Source organism: Lactuca saligna, chromosome 6 (genome assembly GCF_052625555.1).
Source record: "Lactuca saligna cultivar CGN05327 chromosome 6, ASM5262555v1, whole genome shotgun sequence".
NCBI lineage: Eukaryota > Viridiplantae > Streptophyta > Magnoliopsida > Asterales > Asteraceae > Lactuca > Lactuca saligna.
In genome coordinates, this window is record NC_136422.1 from 50639893 (window position 1) to 50661336 (window position 21444).

Below are 21444 nucleotides of genomic sequence, written 5' to 3' on the forward strand. Positions count from 1 at the left end.
TGATTTAGACGTCTTAAAAAAATATTATTATTTTATTCAATTTATTTTTAGAAATAGTGAGATTTGTTTTATAAGATAGTAAAGATATAATATGGTGACAAATATGATTATTAGATTTATTATTAATAGTTTTATTATTATAATTATTACTATATAAACTTATAATTATTACTATACAAACTTATAACTATTAATAGCTTTATTATTTTTTAAATTTTTTATTATGAGCATGTGTACCATATATCTAGTTAATTAGTCATACATGTGGTAAACCTAATATTAATAACAATGATAATAATAATATAATTATAATAAGCCTAATTTTAATAAAACAATATAGTTGTATATAAAAAAAATATTAATAAAAATAAATTGGATACGAAAATAATAACAATAACAATAAAAAAATAATAATATTATTTGTTATATTTACATTAATAACAAAATAAAATAATATTAATTATATTTATTAATAATAATATAAAATTTTAATTATTAAACTTATAAAAATGATAATATTAAAAAAAGGCGAAGGCAAAACAGAGAGGGAAAATCAAAAAGAAAAGATGGGAAAAAACTTTATATTTCTTATTAAGTTCCAACAAAACTTTTAATTTTAAATATTAATTAATTGTTCGTTGGTATTCTGTAAAAAACTTCCAATAGGCTTGCAACGGACTTTGTACAATATCTAATTTTGTAGGGGTTTTGTTGGTTTTTTATTAAATTCTACTTTTGTTGCAAGGGCGTAGGAAATTAGACGGAAATTTCCTACAAGACAAAATTATTGGAAATTTTTGGTAGCTAAATCCAAATATTCTAGTATATATATCAAGAAAAATAACATATACATTCACATTTTGATAGTTTGGACTAAGTATTCCTGATATATAAAACTTGAGTTTTTTCTAGTAATACAATAACCAAGGTTCTAAATGGCGTGAGCCGTGGCGTGGCGGTAAGGTCAAGCCTCAAGCTTAACGAGCCATGATATTTTTCAAAGCGTGATGTAAGGCGGCGATTTTGTATTAATTTAAAATTATATTACCACATAAATATAAATTTATATTAAATATGACAACTTTTTAGAAGTGTTAGATCAATAACTAATAACAAAAAGTTAACAAAAACCACAATACTTGTATCTTCGATTTGAAAAGACATAGCAAAGAGCAAAAAACTGTCTCAAACGAAAAAACACGCGCAATAACATGCCATAACGCGCCATGGCACGCCATATCATGCCTTCCACGCCTAACAGCAACATTATGAAGTTTTTCGTAACGATGAAGTCACGCCTCACGTCATAGCGCGTCTTTTAAAAAACTGACAGTAACTACAATTTTGCATGGCTTATTTTGCTTAACTTCAAAAACATGATTATTCTTATTTGAATTTGTAGCTTGGTAAATAGATGCATGTTTTCTAAACATAAAGGTGCCTCCAACTATTAAGCATTTTTTTTTCATGAACATTGAAGCTAACAGGAGTTATGTTTATATTAACTTTTAACAGTTAATTGTGGATTCTATTGAAAAATAGTAAGAAAGCTTTAAACATCTGGGAAACCGGTCCTGGAACCGGTTCCGGTTCCACAATCTAAAGAACCGTTATGATCGGTTCTAGTTCCGGTTCCTGCATTCCAAGAATCATTGGTTCCTGTTTCAATTCCGGACAAATAGGATGAATAACGTCTATGTTCACCCTAGTTGTTGGCCCCATATGATTTGATTTCAATTTAAAATCAGAAAAAAGTATAAAATAAGTTACTATTTTTTCCCCAAACATAACCAGTGTTTCTTAAAATGGAAAGTAATTAAAAGAATCTTTATTTTGTGTCTAATTTATATCGTACTAACAATATTGAATTTTGAACATGTATAAATATAGAAAGTTGAATACGGAGAGGGTCGTACGTCCTTTTCGTTCGTTTTGCATCCACATGTCAAGTTTGGGCATATGAGCATTTTGGCTTTTGTATTATTTCACATACACATCACAACAGACTTTAAAATTGATTTGGTCAAGAACAAATAAACTACTAGTTAAATTATCGAAGAAAAAATATACCTCTTCTTTATTCCATAGCTTCTCCAATAGTAAATTTATGCTAATATTCAAAAACCATTGTTATTTCATATTTTCACTTACTTTAACATCTAATTAAATATTTTCTCTAATGATTAACTTCATCCAATAAATTTCTTTTATATAAATTTAACTAATTTATTCTAAACTATCTAAAATGTTATATAAAATCCTCTAATTTAATTTTATAGATTTTTAAAAACACATCATATAAGATATTTTAATAAAAAAATATTACTAGATAATTTATCCATGACTTATTTAAACACACAACAACTTATTCCTTCAGTAATTAAAACTTTATTTCTTATCTTCTCATCTTCTCAACCTGTCACATTTTCCACAATAACCTTTTTGTGCCATGTGACTGCAAAGAATAATTTTTTTCCTCCTACAACACTTTTTATCAAAACCTAACATTTAGAATCTTAATATACTTACAAAAATGCCCTTCATAACACGAATATAACATGTGTCATTCATATACTGCATATTGGTAATAATGGAATATAAAAAAGCAATTAAAAGGGAAAAAAGGAAAAGGTTGAAAAAGGAAAAAAGAAAAAGATGGGGATCAATTCAAGAAGAGTATGATGTGGATTGTGGACACCTGGCCAATGATGAAGGCTAGGTCTTTTTCAATGCTCAAATCTACTTAAACCAGATCACTACTTCTTTTCCAATTGTACATTACGCAAGTAAATTTGTCCACTAATCTGACGTTTACAAATTCAGCTCTGGAAAACACACAACCGAAAAGATGATATTTTTATTTCGCCCGCACTCAATAATACCTTTCGAACTTCATACGATCTCCTAAGAAGACGACGCCTCAATCTTCATCTTTCTTTCCCTCTCAACTTGTAAGCAGCTTTAAACCCTAGATTTTATGTGGACTGTATTTTATATTGTTAATTCTTAGTGGTGATCTCACATGTGAACATAGATGTTTGCAATTTTGTGTTTCTCTTACATTACCTACATGTCGTTCTTGTGAATTTCATCGGTGTGATCGATTTCGGTTATTCCAAGGCCATGCGTTTGGAGTTAGTACGTAGTGTGGTTCTTTCTCGTGATTAATTTTTTCTTTATTTGCGTTATTAAAGCACTGTGTTGAGTCCAATCTGTTATTTGTTCGACTTATAACATATGATTGATGATTGATTGATTGGAGCAGATCTTCATTTCTGTTGTTGAGATTTTGGTGATGTGAAAAGAACGTATAAGTATCAATCATATCGCCAGTAACAATTTTGTGCTCCTAATTAAACCTTGTGGCTTTGGATTTTATTCCGGATTAAAAAAATTTCACAGCTTGTCGAACTTCAATTGATCACTCGATCATCAATATGCCGTCTTGATGTTAGCTAATAAAATGAAATTCCTTTTTTTTGTCAATAACAAATTTGGTTAATTACACGAAAAGTACTACAAATTCCATTTTTGGATGTTAGATGTTCATTCAAGAGTGAAACAATTCCCAACTTTTGTCAATAATGCCCTCCAGTTTGTCATGATGAAGGATCATTTTATACATCTAAATAACAATCAGATATTTCTACTAATCAGCACATAAATTCGATTGTTGCCATTTTCAAGTAAAAAGGATAGTATATTGCTTCTAAATTGTGGAAGTCTTGCATATCATAATGATAACAAATGCTCATACTTGAGTTGGATTAGAGTATTGAAATGAAAAGAAACTGTTTCTCATTAGTCATTACCTTGTTTTGTATTTGAATGTTACTATTATCTTTCATGTGATTTAAATGGAAAAAATATAATTTCTTTATATAGTCTTTAGGATTGTTTTCTTTCCTAACATTCCACCTTTTTCCATACATTTCAGGTACTATCTACTGTGATAACACCATTTTGATACTGTCATATCCTGAAAGGGGTTACATGCTGTGTAGAATTGCATGCATAATTGGTTTGACTTAGTGGTTGACCATTAAATTTGAGCACTTTTTCATCAATGAAAAGTCTATACCGAAGGTCAGTGAGATTAATTAAACATTTATCTTCTAATTCAAATTACAAAATTCTGTACAATTGATTACCTCCATTTTTGTATTCAGTGGTTTACTCAAGAAGTCAAATGATAATGGGAGACTTGTTGCAATTACAATCATGGCAACGATCTTTGGATACTTCATTGGTGTTTCTTTTCCATATATTTCTTTTACTAAGGTAGTTTACCTTTCAAATATTCAGTACACTTAAACAACAAGAATCATCATTTGTTAGAATTACCATTATACCCTTCAGATTAACTTCCCTCCAAGCATTCGTTCACCATTTGATACAACAATGCATGGAGATAACTCAAAAGCTCAAGAACGCAGTTTCCCTGAAAATCTTGGTTCATCTAATACACCTGAACCACCTAAGGTAATATTTTATTCTAGTATTAATTATTTTATAAAAGTATGTAAATAACTAAATAAGTGATTAATTATCTGATTAAATAAATTACTTTATTTTTGGTTTCAGATATATGTTCCAACAAATCCTCATGGAGCAGAATCCTTGCCTCCAGCAATTGTAGTTACAGAGACTGATTATTATTTGAGAAGATTATGGGGTGAACCCTCAGAGGTATATAATATATTTATTAATTATTCATTATTAATTATTAATTATTATATCTTTTACTTTAACTAGTAAGTTTTGTTGATTACTAAAAGGTGTTGAAAATTTCAGGATCTGAAGAAGAAGCCAAGGTATTTGGTAACTTTCACTGTTGGTTGGGATCAGAGGGATAATATAGATGCATCAGTAAAAAAGGTTATTTTCTTTTCTTTTTTGATTCAAATTTCATATGTTAATTTGAAAAATACTGAGATATGGATTTTGATGTTTTATAGTTTTCGGATGATTTCCAAATCATGCTTTTTCACTATGATGGGAAAACAACAGAATGGGATCAATATGAATGGGCAAAAAAGGCAATTCATGTCAGCATAAGGAAACAATCCAAATGGTATGCTTTAGATTCCCATTATCTAATTTTCCAAATTAACCTTTTGTATATATTTTTTAAAATTATTTTTCACTTTTTTCTAAGGTGGTATGCAAAGCGATTTTTGCATCCAGATATCGTATCATCATACGATTACATTTTCATTTGGGATGAAGATCTTGGTGTTGAACACTTCAATGGGGACAAGTATTTTCCCTCTTCTCTCCTTCTAGATCTTTCCTTTTAACATATATATTTTTTATATAAATTTATTCACTTACTTATAACATTTCAGGTATATTCAATTAGTTAAAAAACACCGTTTAGAAATTTCTCAACCTGGCCTTGAACCCAATGAGGGATTAACCTGGGAAATGACTAAAAGAAGAGGCGATAAAGAAGTTCATAAGTACATCACCTTTTTTTTTTTTTTTTTAATATTTATAACTCCAAAAACTAAAATCCAAAACAACACTTAAAAATTCTATATCTTTGACTTGGTCAACAGAGTCACAGATGAAAAACCAGGATGGTGCAGCGATCCACATCTACCCCCATGCGCAGCGTATAATTTCTCTCCCATACATACATACATATATACATACATACATACATGCATGCATACATGTAATGAATACGACTTGCTTTAATCCAGATTTGTGGAGATTATGGCGCCTGTATTTTCTCGTGATGCGTGGCGATGTGTGTGGTATATGATTCAGGTAAAATTTTCAATTTAAGATTAAATTACAAGTTTGGTCCCTGTGCTCTACCAAAAATTGCAAGTTCAGTCCATATTTGAAAGTTGTCCCAATGTCATCCTTAAGTTTGCAATTTCATTCCGAATATGGTCTCTGAGACGGATTTTGGACTGAATTCGTGATTTGTGTAAAGCGTAAGGGCTAATTTTGTAATTTACTCTTAATTTAATCTCAAAAGTTATTTTCCAAATTTTGATTTTGTGTAAACATGTAGAATGACTTGGTGCATGGATGGGGCTTGGATTTTGCACTTAGAAGATGTGTAGAGGTTAGTTTTCTTATTTTCAATGAGCAAATTTACTGTTATACCAATGTAGGCAATATACTTTATTTTTATTTTCTAATAAATATTTTTCTGTTAATTAAAAAACTTTGGTTTTTCACAGCCTGCACATGAAAAAATCGGTGTGGTTGATTCGCAATGGATCTTGCATCAACATATTCCTTCATTAGGGGGGCAGGTGAGTAATTATGACATTCAAATTTATTATTATTATATTTCATATATTCAATGCATAAATAAATAAATAATGGTTTTATACTCTATTTTTTTATTTAGGGTGAGTATGAGAAGGGGAAAGCTCCATGGGAAGGGGTAAGATAATTATACATTTATACCTTCATATTTTTATAAATAAATTATTTTCTAGGTCTAGGTTTGATATAAATGCAACATTTATAATAGTAAATTATTACCGTTTTGGTCCTTGGATGAGCTGGTTTTTACAATTTTCGTCCTAAAAAGTTTTCAGTTGTAATTTTGATATTTATTTGAGGTTTAGTTACGTTTGTGGGCCATGTTCCAAGTAAAATTACTATTTTTAGGACCGAAATTGCAAAAATCCGGGACAAATATTCATTTTATTTAGAACATTGACCAAAAACGTTACAAAAACCCTAAATAAGGACCAAAATTGCAAAAGTTTTTTATTTTGGAAAAATCAGCTATACTCAGGGACAAAATAGTAATTTTACTTGGATTAGAGACAAGAAGTCAAGAACTTCAAATAAGGACCAAAAGTGAACAAGATAATGTTTTGGGTTGAAATTTTCAAAAAAGAGCTATACTCACGTCAGGGACAAAGATAGTCATTTTATTTAGAACATGGATAAAAAATGTTACAATAACCTTAAATAAGGACCGAAATTACAAAATTCTGAAAATCAAAGATAATCAGAAGTAAACTTAGTAATTATGTTATGATTGTATAGGTAAAAGATAGGTGCAAAAATGAGTGGGCACTATTTCAAGATCGACTTGTGAGTGCTGATAAAGCTTACTTGAAGCAGAATAGGACTAAACTTTGATTTTATTTTTATTTTTATTTTTTTTTTAAATTTTGGTGGGCTTAATCATTTTTGTACAATAGGCAATGATGTTTTTAGCTTTTGTACATATATAAAAAAAATACCAAATACTTAATTAAATATGTGGTTTGTTTGTTTGTTTCTTTCTTGATCGAATATGTGTATGTTCAGTAATGTTAATATAGGATTTTTTTTTTTAAATGTTACGAATTATTTCCCAGTGGTGTAGTGTAAATTGTTAAATGATTTGATTTTCCAGAGAAAAGACAGGGACTAAGTGACGTTTGGTTCATAGAATGTTGCTGAATGAATTTGAATTGAAATTGGAAAAAAAATATGTTAGGAATTTGAATCCAATTTCATATGTTGTTTGGATGGCAGGATATGGAATTAAAATTAATTCCAGAATCTGTTTTGTTCGCAGAAAATAAAATTGGAATTCATATAAAATGACATAATTAACATTTTTGACTGTTTTGTTTAATTTTACCTTGTTTTCTAACTTATCTTACAAAATACATTATGAAATTTATAAAAACGGTAGAATTTCAGCGGTGGTGGCAGTGGTGGTGGGGGTAGTGTCGGTGGTAGCGGTGATAGTGGTAGGTGGCGATGATGGTGGCTACGACAGTGGCAGTAATGGTGGCGGTGGCATTGATTGTGGTGGTGGAAGTGGTGGTGATGGTGGCAGTGTCAGTTGGTGGTGATAGTGATGATGGTGATGTTGCTAGTGGTAGCAGTGGCGGGTGGTGGCGGTGGTGGTGGTAGTGGTGGTGATGGTAGTGTTATTAGTGGTGGTGATGGTGATGACAGTGGTGGTGGGTGATGGCATTGGCAGTGGCGGTGGGCAATGGTCGTGGTGGTGGTGATGGTAATGGTGGCGGCAGCGGTGCTAACGACGATGATGGTAATTGGTGGTGGCGTCGTAGGCAGTGGAGGTGGGTGGCGGTGGTGGTGGGTGGTGGTCATGGCGGTGGTAGTGGTTGTCGGTGGCAGCGACGGCAAAGGTGACGATGGTAGTGGTTGTGGTGGTAGTGGTAGTGGTCGGTGGGGCGGCCGGTGAGACGGCATCGGTGGTGGTGATGGTGGCGGTGGTGGTAGTGGTGTTGGTGGTGGTGGTCAATGATAGTGATGGTGGGTTTTCTGATAACTACAAGGGGTATTTTTGTAATCTGCCACTTTCTTTGATGAGAAGGAATGTTTTCCATCCAATTTTGGAAGGAATTCGCTTTCCTCCATCTGGTGGAAAGTTTATTCATTTAGGAATCATTTTCCCTCCTCTAAGTCCAACCAAACACATGAATTCGAGGGAATTGGAATCATTTTCTCTCAAATTTCATTCATTTCCTGTCAACCAAACGCACCCTAAGAGTATAAGGTATGGGTCATGTTGCATCTCGTTGTTGCTGAGGTGGAGCATCTTCAACGACGTTAAGAAGCATCAACACAACCCCTCATTCTTGTTGTATCTAATTGTGTTGCTTCTTGTTGTGGCCATGACTAGATGCAACGTAATTTTCTATTGGTTTGCCCAAAATCTCTCTTTCTATCCCTCTCCTCTTAACATGGTATTATAACACCATGAACACCACCCCCTCTTCTTGTTGCTTCTTGTCATAACACCACTTCACGTTGTCCATACCATATGTTCTAACATATTTTAGACTCTAGACGAAAACAAAGAAGATGCCCTTTCATAAAAATTAGGATAATCATAAAAATGGCCATCATAAATATGGTTTTATCTCTTTTATAAATAACTTTTGAGCCTTTGGCTGAACTAACTACCATCAGAAACGGACTAACTTTATGTTGCATTAAATTAAATGTAATTTTTCTCATAAAAATTATATTTTAGATTTTGAACAAAGCATTTCAAAGAGATATTTTGTAGTTCCAAGAAAAGTCTAAATTCCGATGAACATTCCAAATTAATGAATTAAGAAAAAAAAATTTTAAAATGTTTGATGCAAATGAAAAAAAGTATATTATATATTAACAAAATCTAAAATGATCAATTTAAATTTAATGGTTATTTTGGTAAACTGCTAAAAATTGGATCAATTACACTCATCATCACTTTTATAGTTATCCCTTTAAATTAATTTTTAAAATAAATTTAATGCTAAAGTTTGAAATCATGCTTTTAACTAAAAATAAATTATTCTAAACAAATAAACTTAAATGTAGAAATTTAATTAGTGGAAATCATATACAAATCAATTGAAAACAAACAAATCTTAACCTACTAATGGCCTATTTGATAAGCCTTCTAACTGAATCCAAAGTTAAGACATGGTCCAAAGTTAAGACATGGTCCTCAATCCTTAATCAGCTTGTTTGTTTTGCCTTTTGCATTCTTGGACTAGTTCCTAATTTTATGCTTATTCAGTCCTCCAACAAAAGAAGTTGGATCCATCCTTCTTTTACCTTTCACGTATTTGCTCTTCACCTTTGTTCCCATATAGAATTCACGCATTTGCATCTTCCTACATGAACGATATTCACCATCTCTCCTTCCCCTGCTCGTGCATTCTCTCTTCGTCTCCGCTCAGGTATGGATATATAGATTAAAGTTTGAGGGGAGAGCTCTAAAGGTCGTCATCATCGACTGATTGTGGTCGTATTTGTGGCCTCCTTCCGATCGAAATTAAGGTTTTTCAATCCAATATAAAGGTACTCAAGAGTCCTCTCTTTGACTCTTGTATTCTTCGACATTTTGAAAGAGCTTCAATTAGTGATTTTTGGAGTATAATCTGAGGTATGTAGTTTTTACCTAACCCTGCTACTCATTACACATAATCTGAGGTATGAAGTTTTTACCTAACTCTTCAATATGTAAATTATTTTCTAGGTATGCAGTTTTTACCTAACCAAGAAGATTACTAAAATACATTGTTGGTAAAATGGTCAAGGCATAGTAGGAAACAAGTAAACGACCCCATGGGTAAAATAGTTGATACGTAGAATGGAGGAAAGTGTGTTGCATCAGCTCAAGCATTATCAAATGTCATTACAAATCGATGTTAATTGTATGATTGAACACTAGGAAGAGCATTTAACAGTGATCTCTCCTAATAGAACCACATGTTATAAATCAATGCTTATCCAAAAAATGATAATATGATAAATAAAATCAATAGAAATATGATGCTATTTATTTTGAATTTCTTTTTATTGTAATCTATTATGCAGGTACTTTTGGTAGCATATTTTATTTTGATTCTGGAAAACATATTATGATCATAGTAATGTTGGTATTAAATAAGCATATTATGCCAAAGTTTTTTTTCTTTGTAATTTTGTTTCGAAAAAGTTATGCTCCCTTAATTGTACAACAGAAATAATTATTGAAACCACTCTTTAAAGACATTTTATAAATTTGTTTTAATTATCAAGATTGCATACTCTTCCTTACAATTATAAACATAATTCCAAACAAATAAAATAAAAAAGAATGAAACAACATAAAGATTAGTCATATGTGGTCATAAGAGTAATATAGTTATTTTTCATCATTCACCATAGTCGGTCAAAAAATCATCAAACAACATAAACTCAGTCAGATGTGGATTCAGGGGGTGTTTGTTTTATCTTTTCAACCAACTTTTAGCCTTTATCTTTTCCAAAAAGTAAAAAAATGAGGTAAAAGATGTTTGGGAAAGGGAAAAAATCTGTGACTTTTTGGAACTTTTGAAGCCATTGACACTTAAATTACTCATATACCCCTCAACTACCACTACCCTAATCAATAAGCCCTTGGAACTTTTAGTAATTTTACATGTAAAAGTTAAACCAAACGCATTTTAAGAACAACTTTGACTTTTGTTTCTCAAAAGCTAATCCAAACACATTTTTAAAAACATCTTTTGTAAAAAGTCATTTGACAAAAAGGACTTTTGAAGGTAAAAAGATATCCCAAACACCCCCTTAGTCAGAACTTCTAACTCAATCAACTTCTAATCCAGCCAATTTTAATTCAGTTAGCAACTATCAAACAACCCTAAACTAGACTTAGTTTTATATTTAATTTTGTCTAAAACTTGATAGTAATTAAACTAAGAGAAATTAAATATGAGAAACAAGTTGTGCATTCTCAATTTCTCATCTTCACAAACACAATCCAAATTAGATGATTCTAAATGCATTTCATAGTTGTAGACGTGGAAAATATTTGTGTGAAAAACGGAAAGATTGAAGAGGTATAAACATGGTTAATCCATTATAGAAATCTACTATCGACATGATAATATGTAACTTAAAACATCATATTTATTGATTATATTCTTTTAATCAATAAAACTATTAATCTTTGGTCGATTATATTCTTTCAAATGTTGTCAACACAACATGGCAGGACAACAAAATCGAAATATTTTGGTTGGAGTAATTTTTTTCTATTTATTTTGCAGTTAATTAATTAATAAAATAAATAAAAAAAATTAGCGCAGTTTTCGCGCGTGGTTTGACAGAGTTTTGAAAGATGGGGCATAACTTCAAACTCGTATCAATTATCATAGCTTCCTCATCGATCAAAAAACCTTCTCACGGATCACTCCCAACATTCTCCGATAACTCTCGCCGGTGACGATCTAGTGCCGGACGAGAGAGGACGACGGCGAAGGTATCTTTCTGTATCCACATATCTATATATAATTTGTGATATTATCTTCAATAATTTGCATACTTTCTTATAATCCTGCGAGCATTGATTGTTTGATTCGTCGTCGGTCTCTTAATCCAGATAAACCTCCATTTCCTTCGTTAGGAATCATTGTTTATGTTTAATTTCATGTAACTATAAAATAGGAATGGATGTGTGCAATCGTAATAGGATAACGAATAATCTCTTTCGTTGCTGTTTGTTTTTCGTTGATTAGCTTTCCAATCCATAAATTTTGTGATTTCGACGTATTGTAATCGTTTTAACTGGTCGATGTAGGTTATTTTATTGAAAATCGAGAGATGTTTTTTCCCCAAAAACAAGAGATTGTGATTTTGCTTTTGCATAGGAAGGGATCATTATCATTGATTTGTTATTAACTCTCATTCGTCATTTACCTTATCCGATTATGAGGATAACAATTAGGAATGCGATCAGTTGATGATATACCACAACTTTGTCAAATGCCCAATCTATTCGTATCTTGTAGATTATTTACATGACTATTTCAATCATGCCTTGATTACCACATTCTGGCTTTGTTTTCTGTAGCTTTAAGATATTTCAATTGTCGTGAAGCTACCATGACTGCTGAACTTCAATTAAAGGAGGAATCAATGGGTGGATTGGTTAAAATTCCTTCAAACCAATCGATCCGTGGAGATAAGGAAGATGAATCTGATGAGTACTTCAGTAACTCAGATTCTATGGAAGAAACACGTTCAGAAACAAGCTGGTCTGATTTATCCCCTCGGGTATACACCACTTTCACTACTAAATCCTCTTTCCTTTTTCCTCTTTCTTCCTTACATCTCTTACACCAATACCTAATCTGAATACAAACTACAAATTAGACATGAACAAGCTAACATCCTTGTTGTTCTTCAGGAAGTTAATCTTCCATCTCCCAAGTTTTCACTTGCTGTTGAGTTTTTAAGAAGATTACATGGTTCAGTAGGTAAGTTTCACTTGAGTTAATCTTCACTAAACATCATACACAAAACGGATGAATTCTTTTGTGAAAGATTACAAAATTGTTGTATATTTCAGTGCAGAAAAAGGGTGGTTCAGCCTTTGATGATGATCTTGAATGGCAAGATAGTTTCTTAAGCCATAATGATTCAACATTTCCAAATGATCCAACTGGTGAACTCATCAACAGTTGGGGAGCTGCAGATTCCTCATCCTTTCGCATTCGTGGAGAAACTTATTTACAAAATCGCAAAAAGGTAGTAATAAGTAAATAACTATTCATTGGTTTCTTATAAAAAAAGTTGATATTAAAAATATCTTTTCCTTTCAGATTACAGGAAAAGGCACAACAATGCAACTTGTTGCAGCCAACATGCTCAGATCAATCAATAAACAAGATGATTTGGCTGGAAGACCTGGTAGCATTTGTCAGGTTAAATCTAATATTTCTAAAAAAAAAAAAAAAAGTTTATAAAATTTTATCTCAGTATAATAAAAGTTCTTGCAAATGGAAAGTTTACAAGATTTTTGTGCAGAAATTTGCAGCTGTGGAACGCCCAGATTTCTTTTTCATTGTAAATATGCAAGTAAGTTTCTTTTCCTTTTAAAAAAAATATATACTTTTTTTTTTTAAGTAGATTACTATTTATGAATTATGTTTTTTTATTTTTTAATTAAAACCAGATCCCGGGTCCCACAACAATTCTTCATATTGCTTTCTATTATGCAACAACTTCTCCCATACAAGATGTCCCCTTACTACAAAACTTTGTAGAAGGAGATGATGCATATAGAAATGCAAGGTTTAAGCTCATACCCCGTGTTTCCAAGGTCTCTATTTTTTTAATTCCTTAAATAATCCTTTTAACATTATTAAATAAAAAAAAAAAAAAAAAAAAAAGATAATTACAAATATGTCAAAATTCTATTTTAGGGGCCATGGATTGTAAAACAAAGCGTTGGAAATAGACCATGTCTGTTGGGTCAAGTTCTCAAGATCCATTATGTCCGTGGAGTTAACTACTTAGAGGTGAAAAAATATATTTTTTTTTATCACTTTATTACATTATTCATTATATTAAAAAAAAAATTAATATTTTCTGAAATTATGTTATGGTTTTAGCTCGATGTGGATGTTGGTTCATCTATGATTGCAAAAAAGGTGGCAAATAGAGTTGTGAGTACATTCAATCATTTGATAGTTGAATCAGCATTTGTGATACAGGTACTTTAAATAAATATGAAATTAAAAAAAAAAAATAATAATAATAATATATTTTAGAAAAAAAATAATGGTGTTGTATTAATTCAGGGAAACACACCGGAGGAATTACCGGAACATGTGCTTGGGACATGTCGTATGAGCCATATTGATATATCAAAAGTGGCTACTACATAATAATAATGGAAAAAAATGTTGTTGACTGAAAGTGTAAGGGGCAAATATGTTAAATTGTGAAGTGGAGAGATGTAACGTAAACTTCCTTGAAGAGGTGAATTTGGACACGGCGTATAATACTAGATTACAGCGATAGTGGTTAACTTTTTTACTTTTTTAATTAATTTTTATTTCACGTTTACTAAAGCCCTGGTTAGAGGCTAAAAATATGATGAACAGAGTTTAGCCACTACTTAACCAGAGTTAAAAATTGTTGTTGTCATTTGGTCCGAGTGATGCACCCTTGCAATCTTTGTATCACTTTTCAATCTTTCTTCTTACGGTTTTAGCCAACAATTATATGAATAAAATGATGTGTATTTTCTTTTATTGATTTTCCATCTTTTCTTTTTATAAAACTATAGGAGTTTCGTTATATAAAATAATGTGCATTCTTATTTTAAAACGGAGACTAACAATTTATGAAGTTATAAACAACTAAACACAGTTGCTTTTCAACATGTTTCCTTTTTTATTAATTGAATTATTTAACTTTGATACACGGGAACTCATTTCAACATACTTGTTATACAATATTAAGTAAATTACAAAAATCTTCCTTGGTGCAACTTGCAGTAGTGGTAGAGTTTGAACGTTTAATTTATTTGGAGAGGTAAAATTATAATATGTATAAGAATTAGAAAGCAGGGGGCCACAATCCAAATTTTATATTTTTAGGCTTTATATGTATACAACTTAATGGCTATTGACTACTTTGGTACAGAAAATTGGCCGTGTTATTACGAGGGTATAGGATATTAATACGAGCAGCCTTACAAAGGAAGGGGAAGGACAGGGGAGAGGTGGGGGAGGGTGTTGGAATGAAACCTGTAGATTTGGCTAAAGTATAGGGATGATTTATGTAATTTATTTTTTGACAAATAGAGTTCTAATAAAAAAAAAAAAAAAAACATTTATATATGGAAAAGGTGGAAAATGACTAGACAAGGGCAGATGGTAAGATGGTGATATGGATTGGTGGGGTGGAGTATCAAACTGTCAATGTTGCTTGAATTCCAAATGGAATATTCCGTGGATGGAGCCCACCCAAATCCTCCCTTTCTTTATAGTTTATACTTTATACGCCATCCCACTTCATTTTTTATTTGACTATTATATTATCCAAATAAATATTTTATTTACCTTTATCATGGTGCTATCTTATCGATTACTTGTCTCAAAATTAAAATTATTATTGTTTATGTTTGATTTTTAAAGTCTTTATCAATTTGACCGCAAATAATTTTATTTGTATTATATAATTTTTTATGAAATTTATAAAAATAAAAATACATTTAAAAAACAAATTATTCATATATCTTGTATAAAAAATTATATAATAAGAAATAAATTATTTAATGTCAAAGTTGAACAAAAAAAAAACTTAAAAAGTCAAATATGAACAATAATTTTGGAACGAATGGGAGTATCATTTAGCCTAAAGTGTTCGACTACATATTTAAATTGTACAAAAAAAATTGTTTTTAAAAAAGGATTAGTGTAATGCTTATAGTATACAAAGTGGGATAAGTATGATATCATGTATTAACAAATAGGTATACTAATTAAATTAATTAATAAAAAATATTTATATTTTGTAATTGAAAATAATATTTTTTTTAAATGCCCCATTCCACATTACTTATGAGTGTTTTGAAGGTGGTGAGATGTAACATAAAGTTACCTCTAGAATTTAACGTCGTTATTGACATTGTATATTTCAAACTGACATTATTACAATTCAAAATGTATAGTATTTCGAAGAATACTAAAATAAGCAATTGTATATCATTTTTTTTGTCCATTTTATAGAGATTGTTTTATAAGTTGTGTAACACCTACGTTCCGATTTTGTTTTTCCATTATTTAATTGATGGTTTTAAAATCCAAGGAATGAGCAAAGCATGGATTTTTTTAAGGATTAGCTTGGAGGCGTAGAACATCGATAAGAAGGTGTGCGATGCCTCTGTTTATTCAAAAAGTGTGATTATTTTCTCATATATGTGTTTATACAGAGCGTCGATAAGGATGCGATGGGTGCCCATGCCCATGGGATGGTGTCATTTTCTCAGGATTGGAGCCTATTTTAGAGCATGAACCCTTAGGGTTTCATATTTTTTCAACCTCCACCTCCCCTAGAATGCCTCTAAGGAAACCCTAGTCTCCCTTGAAGTGTTGGATATCATCCTCTCTCCTTATATCCATTTTTGGTGTGTTTTGTGGTTCTAGAGTAACAGAATCAAAAAAGAATGGTGTATGAAGCCTTGCATTTAAAGTAATCAGCTCTCATATTACTTACAGAACTTTGTAAGTCATAAAGATCTAAGCTCCATTTCATTCATCCATAGATTTGTGAGTTAAAGGTGTTTTTGAACAATTTTCATGAGTTTTGGTCCTTTTATGGCTTAAACCATGGAGTTTGTAGAACTCCATGAACTTTGATTCATGTTTAGCTTTAGATCTAATTATTTAATGGAGTAAAGAGTGTATTCAAGAGCTCTTATTGCTCGATGCATGAAGAAAGGTGCATTTTTGGAAAATTTATGAGCTAGGGCTTTAGATCTTGCTTGTTTGGAGCATCTCAATTAATAAAGTTGGGAATTTTATCCATTTGGGCACTATTAAGATTCAAATTTGACATTTAGAACCCTTAAATTAATGGTTTAAGTCAAAGATCTACAAAAATTAGCCTGGATGCGAGGCGTCTGTCTAGGAAACGACACTTCTTTGCAGATACAGACTAAATTATCTTTTAGTGGGCGTGATGTGCCTAGAAAGGGGAGTTGGGCACCTTTGACCAAAATGTTGATTTTTTTACTCTTTGACCAAGTTTGACTTTGGGTCAAACTTTAGGGTTTTTGTAACATCCGATATATTTTTTTTTAATTATTTCTAAAGAGGAATATAAATTTTAGAATATATAATTGGAAAATCATTAGGGTTTTAATTTATAAAGGTATTTAGAAGATTGTTGTCATCTATTAGCCAAGTAATTAAGTTATAATAATAATAATAATAATAATAATAATAATAATTATATATTCGTAATGACCTTATTTGAGAAAAGAATAAAGTAGGAAGGACTATTGGTGCATTTTAGAAACTTATGTTTAATGGAACTTAAGGTGGAGGGGTAGTATTGCTCAAGTGACCAAACTTCATGGGCTAGTTCCACTCATCTGCAAAAGTGAATATCTTATCCCCTTCTTATAGTGACATAACAAGAGAGATGTTATTCTCTCCTAGAATACTCAAACTCTCTCTAAAGATTCATGTTATGTTTCTCCCTACTCGATACACGTACATAGCAAATAGCAGATAAATCAATAAATAACATACCCTAGGCTAAGGCATCATGACTCAGGCAACTCTAGGCCTAATTTCTGAAGTACCTAGCCTATTCTCTAACATGCAGATCTAGTATCTCATAAATATCTTATAATATAAACAAATAATGGTATTTTGGGAAATCACCGTTCGGGCTCTGGCTGATTGTACACACTGCTCCGTCTTGTTGTCTCTTTGAAACTCTTACTCATTGTAGCAAAATCATTTCTTTTTAGAAAAAAAAATTAATCCTCAGTTTTAGTCTGAACGTACCCGAGAATACATCTGAATCCCTCAAACCAAAGCTCTGATACCAACTTGTAACACCGTAAGTCTTCAAACAAAATTTTCATTCTTAAAACACATAAAAACTCATTTCATATTTCTAAAAAATCACAATTGTCTCAAATGTCAAACGCAAATCCACAAAATAAATAATAGTATCCCAGAATCCTCAAACATAGTCTCGATAAATGTGTACAATCAAGTCGACGCCTTCTCGCGATCCTGAGAAGTACCTGAAACACATAACAGACAATATGATAAGGACAAAGCTTGGTGAGTTCCCCAAAATACCACATACACAAATAATAAGCCTCTCATGGCTATAACTCAACATGGACCCTCCGGTCTCATGAGTCCCAGTGAAGACCCTCTAGTCTCATGGCTCGGTGTGGACCCTCCGATCATGTGTCTCAGTGAGGACCCTCCGGTCTCACAGCTCGGGTTGGACCATCTAGTCCTATATCTCAGTGAATACCCTCCAGTCTTACAACTCGGTTTGGACCCTCCGATCCGATCTCAGTAAAACACAAAATAACAGAGCATGTATCACAAAGACAATATGCATAATATTACATAACTCAATATAAGCACATAGGACTCTCCGATCAATAACTCAAATAAGACTCTCCGGTCACTCGGTATTACCACTCAGGTAAGTATAGTAAGAAGACTCGCCTCGGAAGTAAGCAAGTAGATCTAGAACCCCACGAACAGTCTAGACTCCACCTACATAATATAATTCTCTTTAATAAGAAAATTGTAATAACCACTTGATATGTTAAGCTAACTCCTCCACTAAATCTCAAAAGGGTGAAAATACCATTTTACCCCTCCATGGTCTCTATGGTCTACAGTTGACCAAACCCTAAAAGTCAACGAAAGCCATTACTCCAGTCAACAGTCCATGTTGACTAAACTCATCGAGTGCACCCATGCAACTCGTCGAGTTCCTTCGTTTTCTTTGGAATATCGGGAAAATCCAACTCAACTCATTGAGTTGTCTCATCAACTCGCCAAGTTGTAGCGTGTACAGTCCATCGGGAAAAAACCTAACTGACTCGTCGAGTTGGCTCATGCACTCATTGAGTCCCCCTAACCAACTTCTCATTCAAACGATTCTAAGTAGAATTAAGGTCCCAAACTTTAGATCTTGCCTCCCAAGGTTGAAATACCACGTAAAGCTTCAAGCTTTACGTCCATGCATAACATCTAGGGCTCGAAATGCCATCATAAGCTCTATATAGGGTTAGATGCATAAACGCTCGCCTCTAGCTTAATAAAGCTTGGATCTTTGGGCTCATAAGACCTACTACAGTCCATATTTGAGGTTTCAATCTCATGACATGCTCAGGTGACTCAATAACCAAAAGATGGATGGGAAAAAACCCTAAAACTCCCTAGAATGAGATCTAACAAAAGAAATGATCAAGATGGTAGCTTTTTACCTCCAAACAGAAGCTAATCACTGAAGAACACTGGGTCCAATAGTCCTCCTCGATCATCTGTGTTGCTCTCCAAATCTCCTTCCAAAAATGCACAAGAACACCCAAATTAGTCTCTCTCTCTCTCTCTCTCTCACACACACACACTCACACAACGATTGGAATGGGTCTAGGGTTTTTCATAGAGCTCTAAAATGACAAGGGAGACAGATATGAAGTGTCACACCCCCAAACCAGAATGGCGGAATCGTTCGAGGGTGGATGACTTCATGTAGTATCGTAACAATTGAATACATAGTAAAGAAAGCAATACAACCATCACATATATAATTTAAAAGTTTAGATTGTTGAAAGGTACTTGTTTCAAAATAAATTACAACATGATGTTTAAAATGAAATTAAACTAACGCCGCAATGTCCCTTCTTCAAAAGCTACATTTTACCTGTATTACTGAATCCCTGAGAAATACAAGTGGTTTTGAAAGAGTAGGTCAGCATTTAAGCTGGTGAGCTCATAAGTATTTAGTGACAATGTTTTTATGAAAAAAAAAAGAATGAAAAATTGTTTGTTCACGTTAAATGTTCCAAGAAAATCCCATATTTTCTACATAGTAGATGGTTGTTTGATTTGTTCCAAAATTGTAATGCAATAGTGTTTTTCATGCCTAAAATAGTAGTTTTATGTGTAAATCATTAAGGCATTTGAAAAACCCCGTAAATCAATGTGTTTTTAATACTCCATGTGAGTCTTATAACCATGCTATTTGACCAGGATGCCTATATCAACGTTCTTCAGGCGTTGAAAAGTTATGACGTTTGTCACCCCAGGCCTGCCGGCCTAGCTGTGGCTAACAACTTAGGTGTGGGATTGTCAATCCCGTATAGATCTATACACAAGTATCACGCTCCCCCTACAATGGATTATGGTATATAATACATGACTTAAAATGCATACTTAAAAGTATGTGAAATGTCTCACAATTTAGTATAAAACAGATTTACATATGAAAATGTCCATTTGTCCTTGTATATGAAAATATCTTCTTTGATGTAGTGTACCTAGTATGTAAATGTTCATGATTTCCTCGTAAACTATATCTATTATAGTTTTTCAAACTGTGTTTCGTTCATCTAGTAAATCCTAGTGTAATGCTCACTCATTATGTAAAGTATAACACATAATGTAAAATGAAGCATTTGATTTTGTGTGTGTGTGTGTGTGTGTGTGTGTATATATATATATATATATATATTTCATACGAGAATACTCCTGTAGTAGTTTATGAATCACATATGATTACTTAGATAAAAAGTTTATATAGTGAATCGTTAAGTTACACACGATAATAACCGCGTGTTTTACTTGCATTTCCCCCTTAATATTGTATAAAAAGCATTTATAAAACATTTAAAAGTGTATTTTATAGGGGTATGAACTCACTTGAAAGATCGAAGAAGGCGAGATAAAAACCGAGCAGAACTTCGACTCGAGAAAGCGGATTTTCTCGGGATTCTCGGGAATCTCATTAGCACAAACGACCTTCGGGGCTTGAGTATGGACACTGGGGCTTCGGGATATCACGTGCACGGAAAACGAGGCAAAATGCAAGAAATATGAGAGAAAATGAGTAATTTCCCCGGAACCCTTGCATCCCTTTTATAGGGGCTAGGAACCGCCTCGGTACGCTGGGTGTACGCGGTTACGCTGGGAGTACGCATGCGTCATGCGTGACCGCATCCTCGACTGCCTCGGAGCTCGGATGGGACGGGGCATAGCCTCGCATAGGGGGTGACGTGGACGATCCGAGGCCAGCATACGCTGTTATGCCGGGCGTAACTTGGATTGGGCCGGTGATTCCCCCTTCGGATAATACCGAATTTTGATTTAATTTTATATTTTTATTATTTAGTAAACTTCAAAAATTCATATGTTCTTCATATGAACTCCGTTTTCGACGTTCTTTATATACACGCGTAGGTGAGACCACGCTCTACAACTTTCATTTAAACTCCGTCGGCAAATTATTAAATTATTTTTATTATTTATTTTTAAAAGGTCGGGGTAAGAAAAGTTCATTAGAAATCCATAACTCATTTATCCGATGTTTGTTTTTGCCAGACTTTTTACTGTTGAAATACCATTGTTGAGACCTTCGACTCTCATTGAGGTCATTCCGGCCAAAATTCGCTCGATC

General features: G+C 32.5%; 2 protein-coding genes across 3 annotated transcripts; both read left to right on the forward strand.

The window, feature by feature from the left end:
- Positions 1-2825: 2825 nt before the first annotated feature.
- On the forward strand, positions 2826-7265 carry LOC145001621 (uncharacterized). Of its 2 annotated transcripts, none has more exons than XM_078960978.1 (15): positions 2826-2951; positions 3938-4086; positions 4170-4281; positions 4360-4482; positions 4585-4689; positions 4795-4878; positions 4959-5074; positions 5159-5260; positions 5349-5462; positions 5562-5618; positions 5709-5775; positions 6029-6082; positions 6201-6275; positions 6374-6409; positions 7027-7265. In XM_078960978.1, the coding sequence occupies exons 2-15, from the start codon at positions 4067-4069 to the stop codon at positions 7120-7122; spliced, it is 1161 nt and encodes a 386-aa protein (XP_078817104.1). In that variant the 5' UTR covers positions 2826-2951; positions 3938-4066; the 3' UTR covers positions 7123-7265. The 2 variants fall into 2 exon arrangements, with proteins under 2 accessions (XP_078817104.1, XP_078817105.1); XM_078960979.1 differs by lacking the exon at positions 2826-2951 and adding an exon at positions 3005-3138.
- Positions 7266-11637: 4372 nt separating this feature from the next.
- Positions 11638-14525, forward strand: LOC145001821 (protein ENHANCED DISEASE RESISTANCE 2-like). The gene is made up of 10 exons (XM_078961167.1): positions 11638-11746; positions 12338-12540; positions 12674-12743; positions 12836-13014; positions 13089-13190; positions 13294-13344; positions 13442-13588; positions 13692-13787; positions 13881-13982; positions 14070-14525. Exons 2-10 carry the CDS (start codon positions 12370-12372, stop codon positions 14154-14156), a joined length of 1005 nt encoding a protein of 334 aa, XP_078817293.1. The 5' UTR covers positions 11638-11746; positions 12338-12369; the 3' UTR covers positions 14157-14525.
- Positions 14526-21444: the final 6919 nt, after the last annotated feature.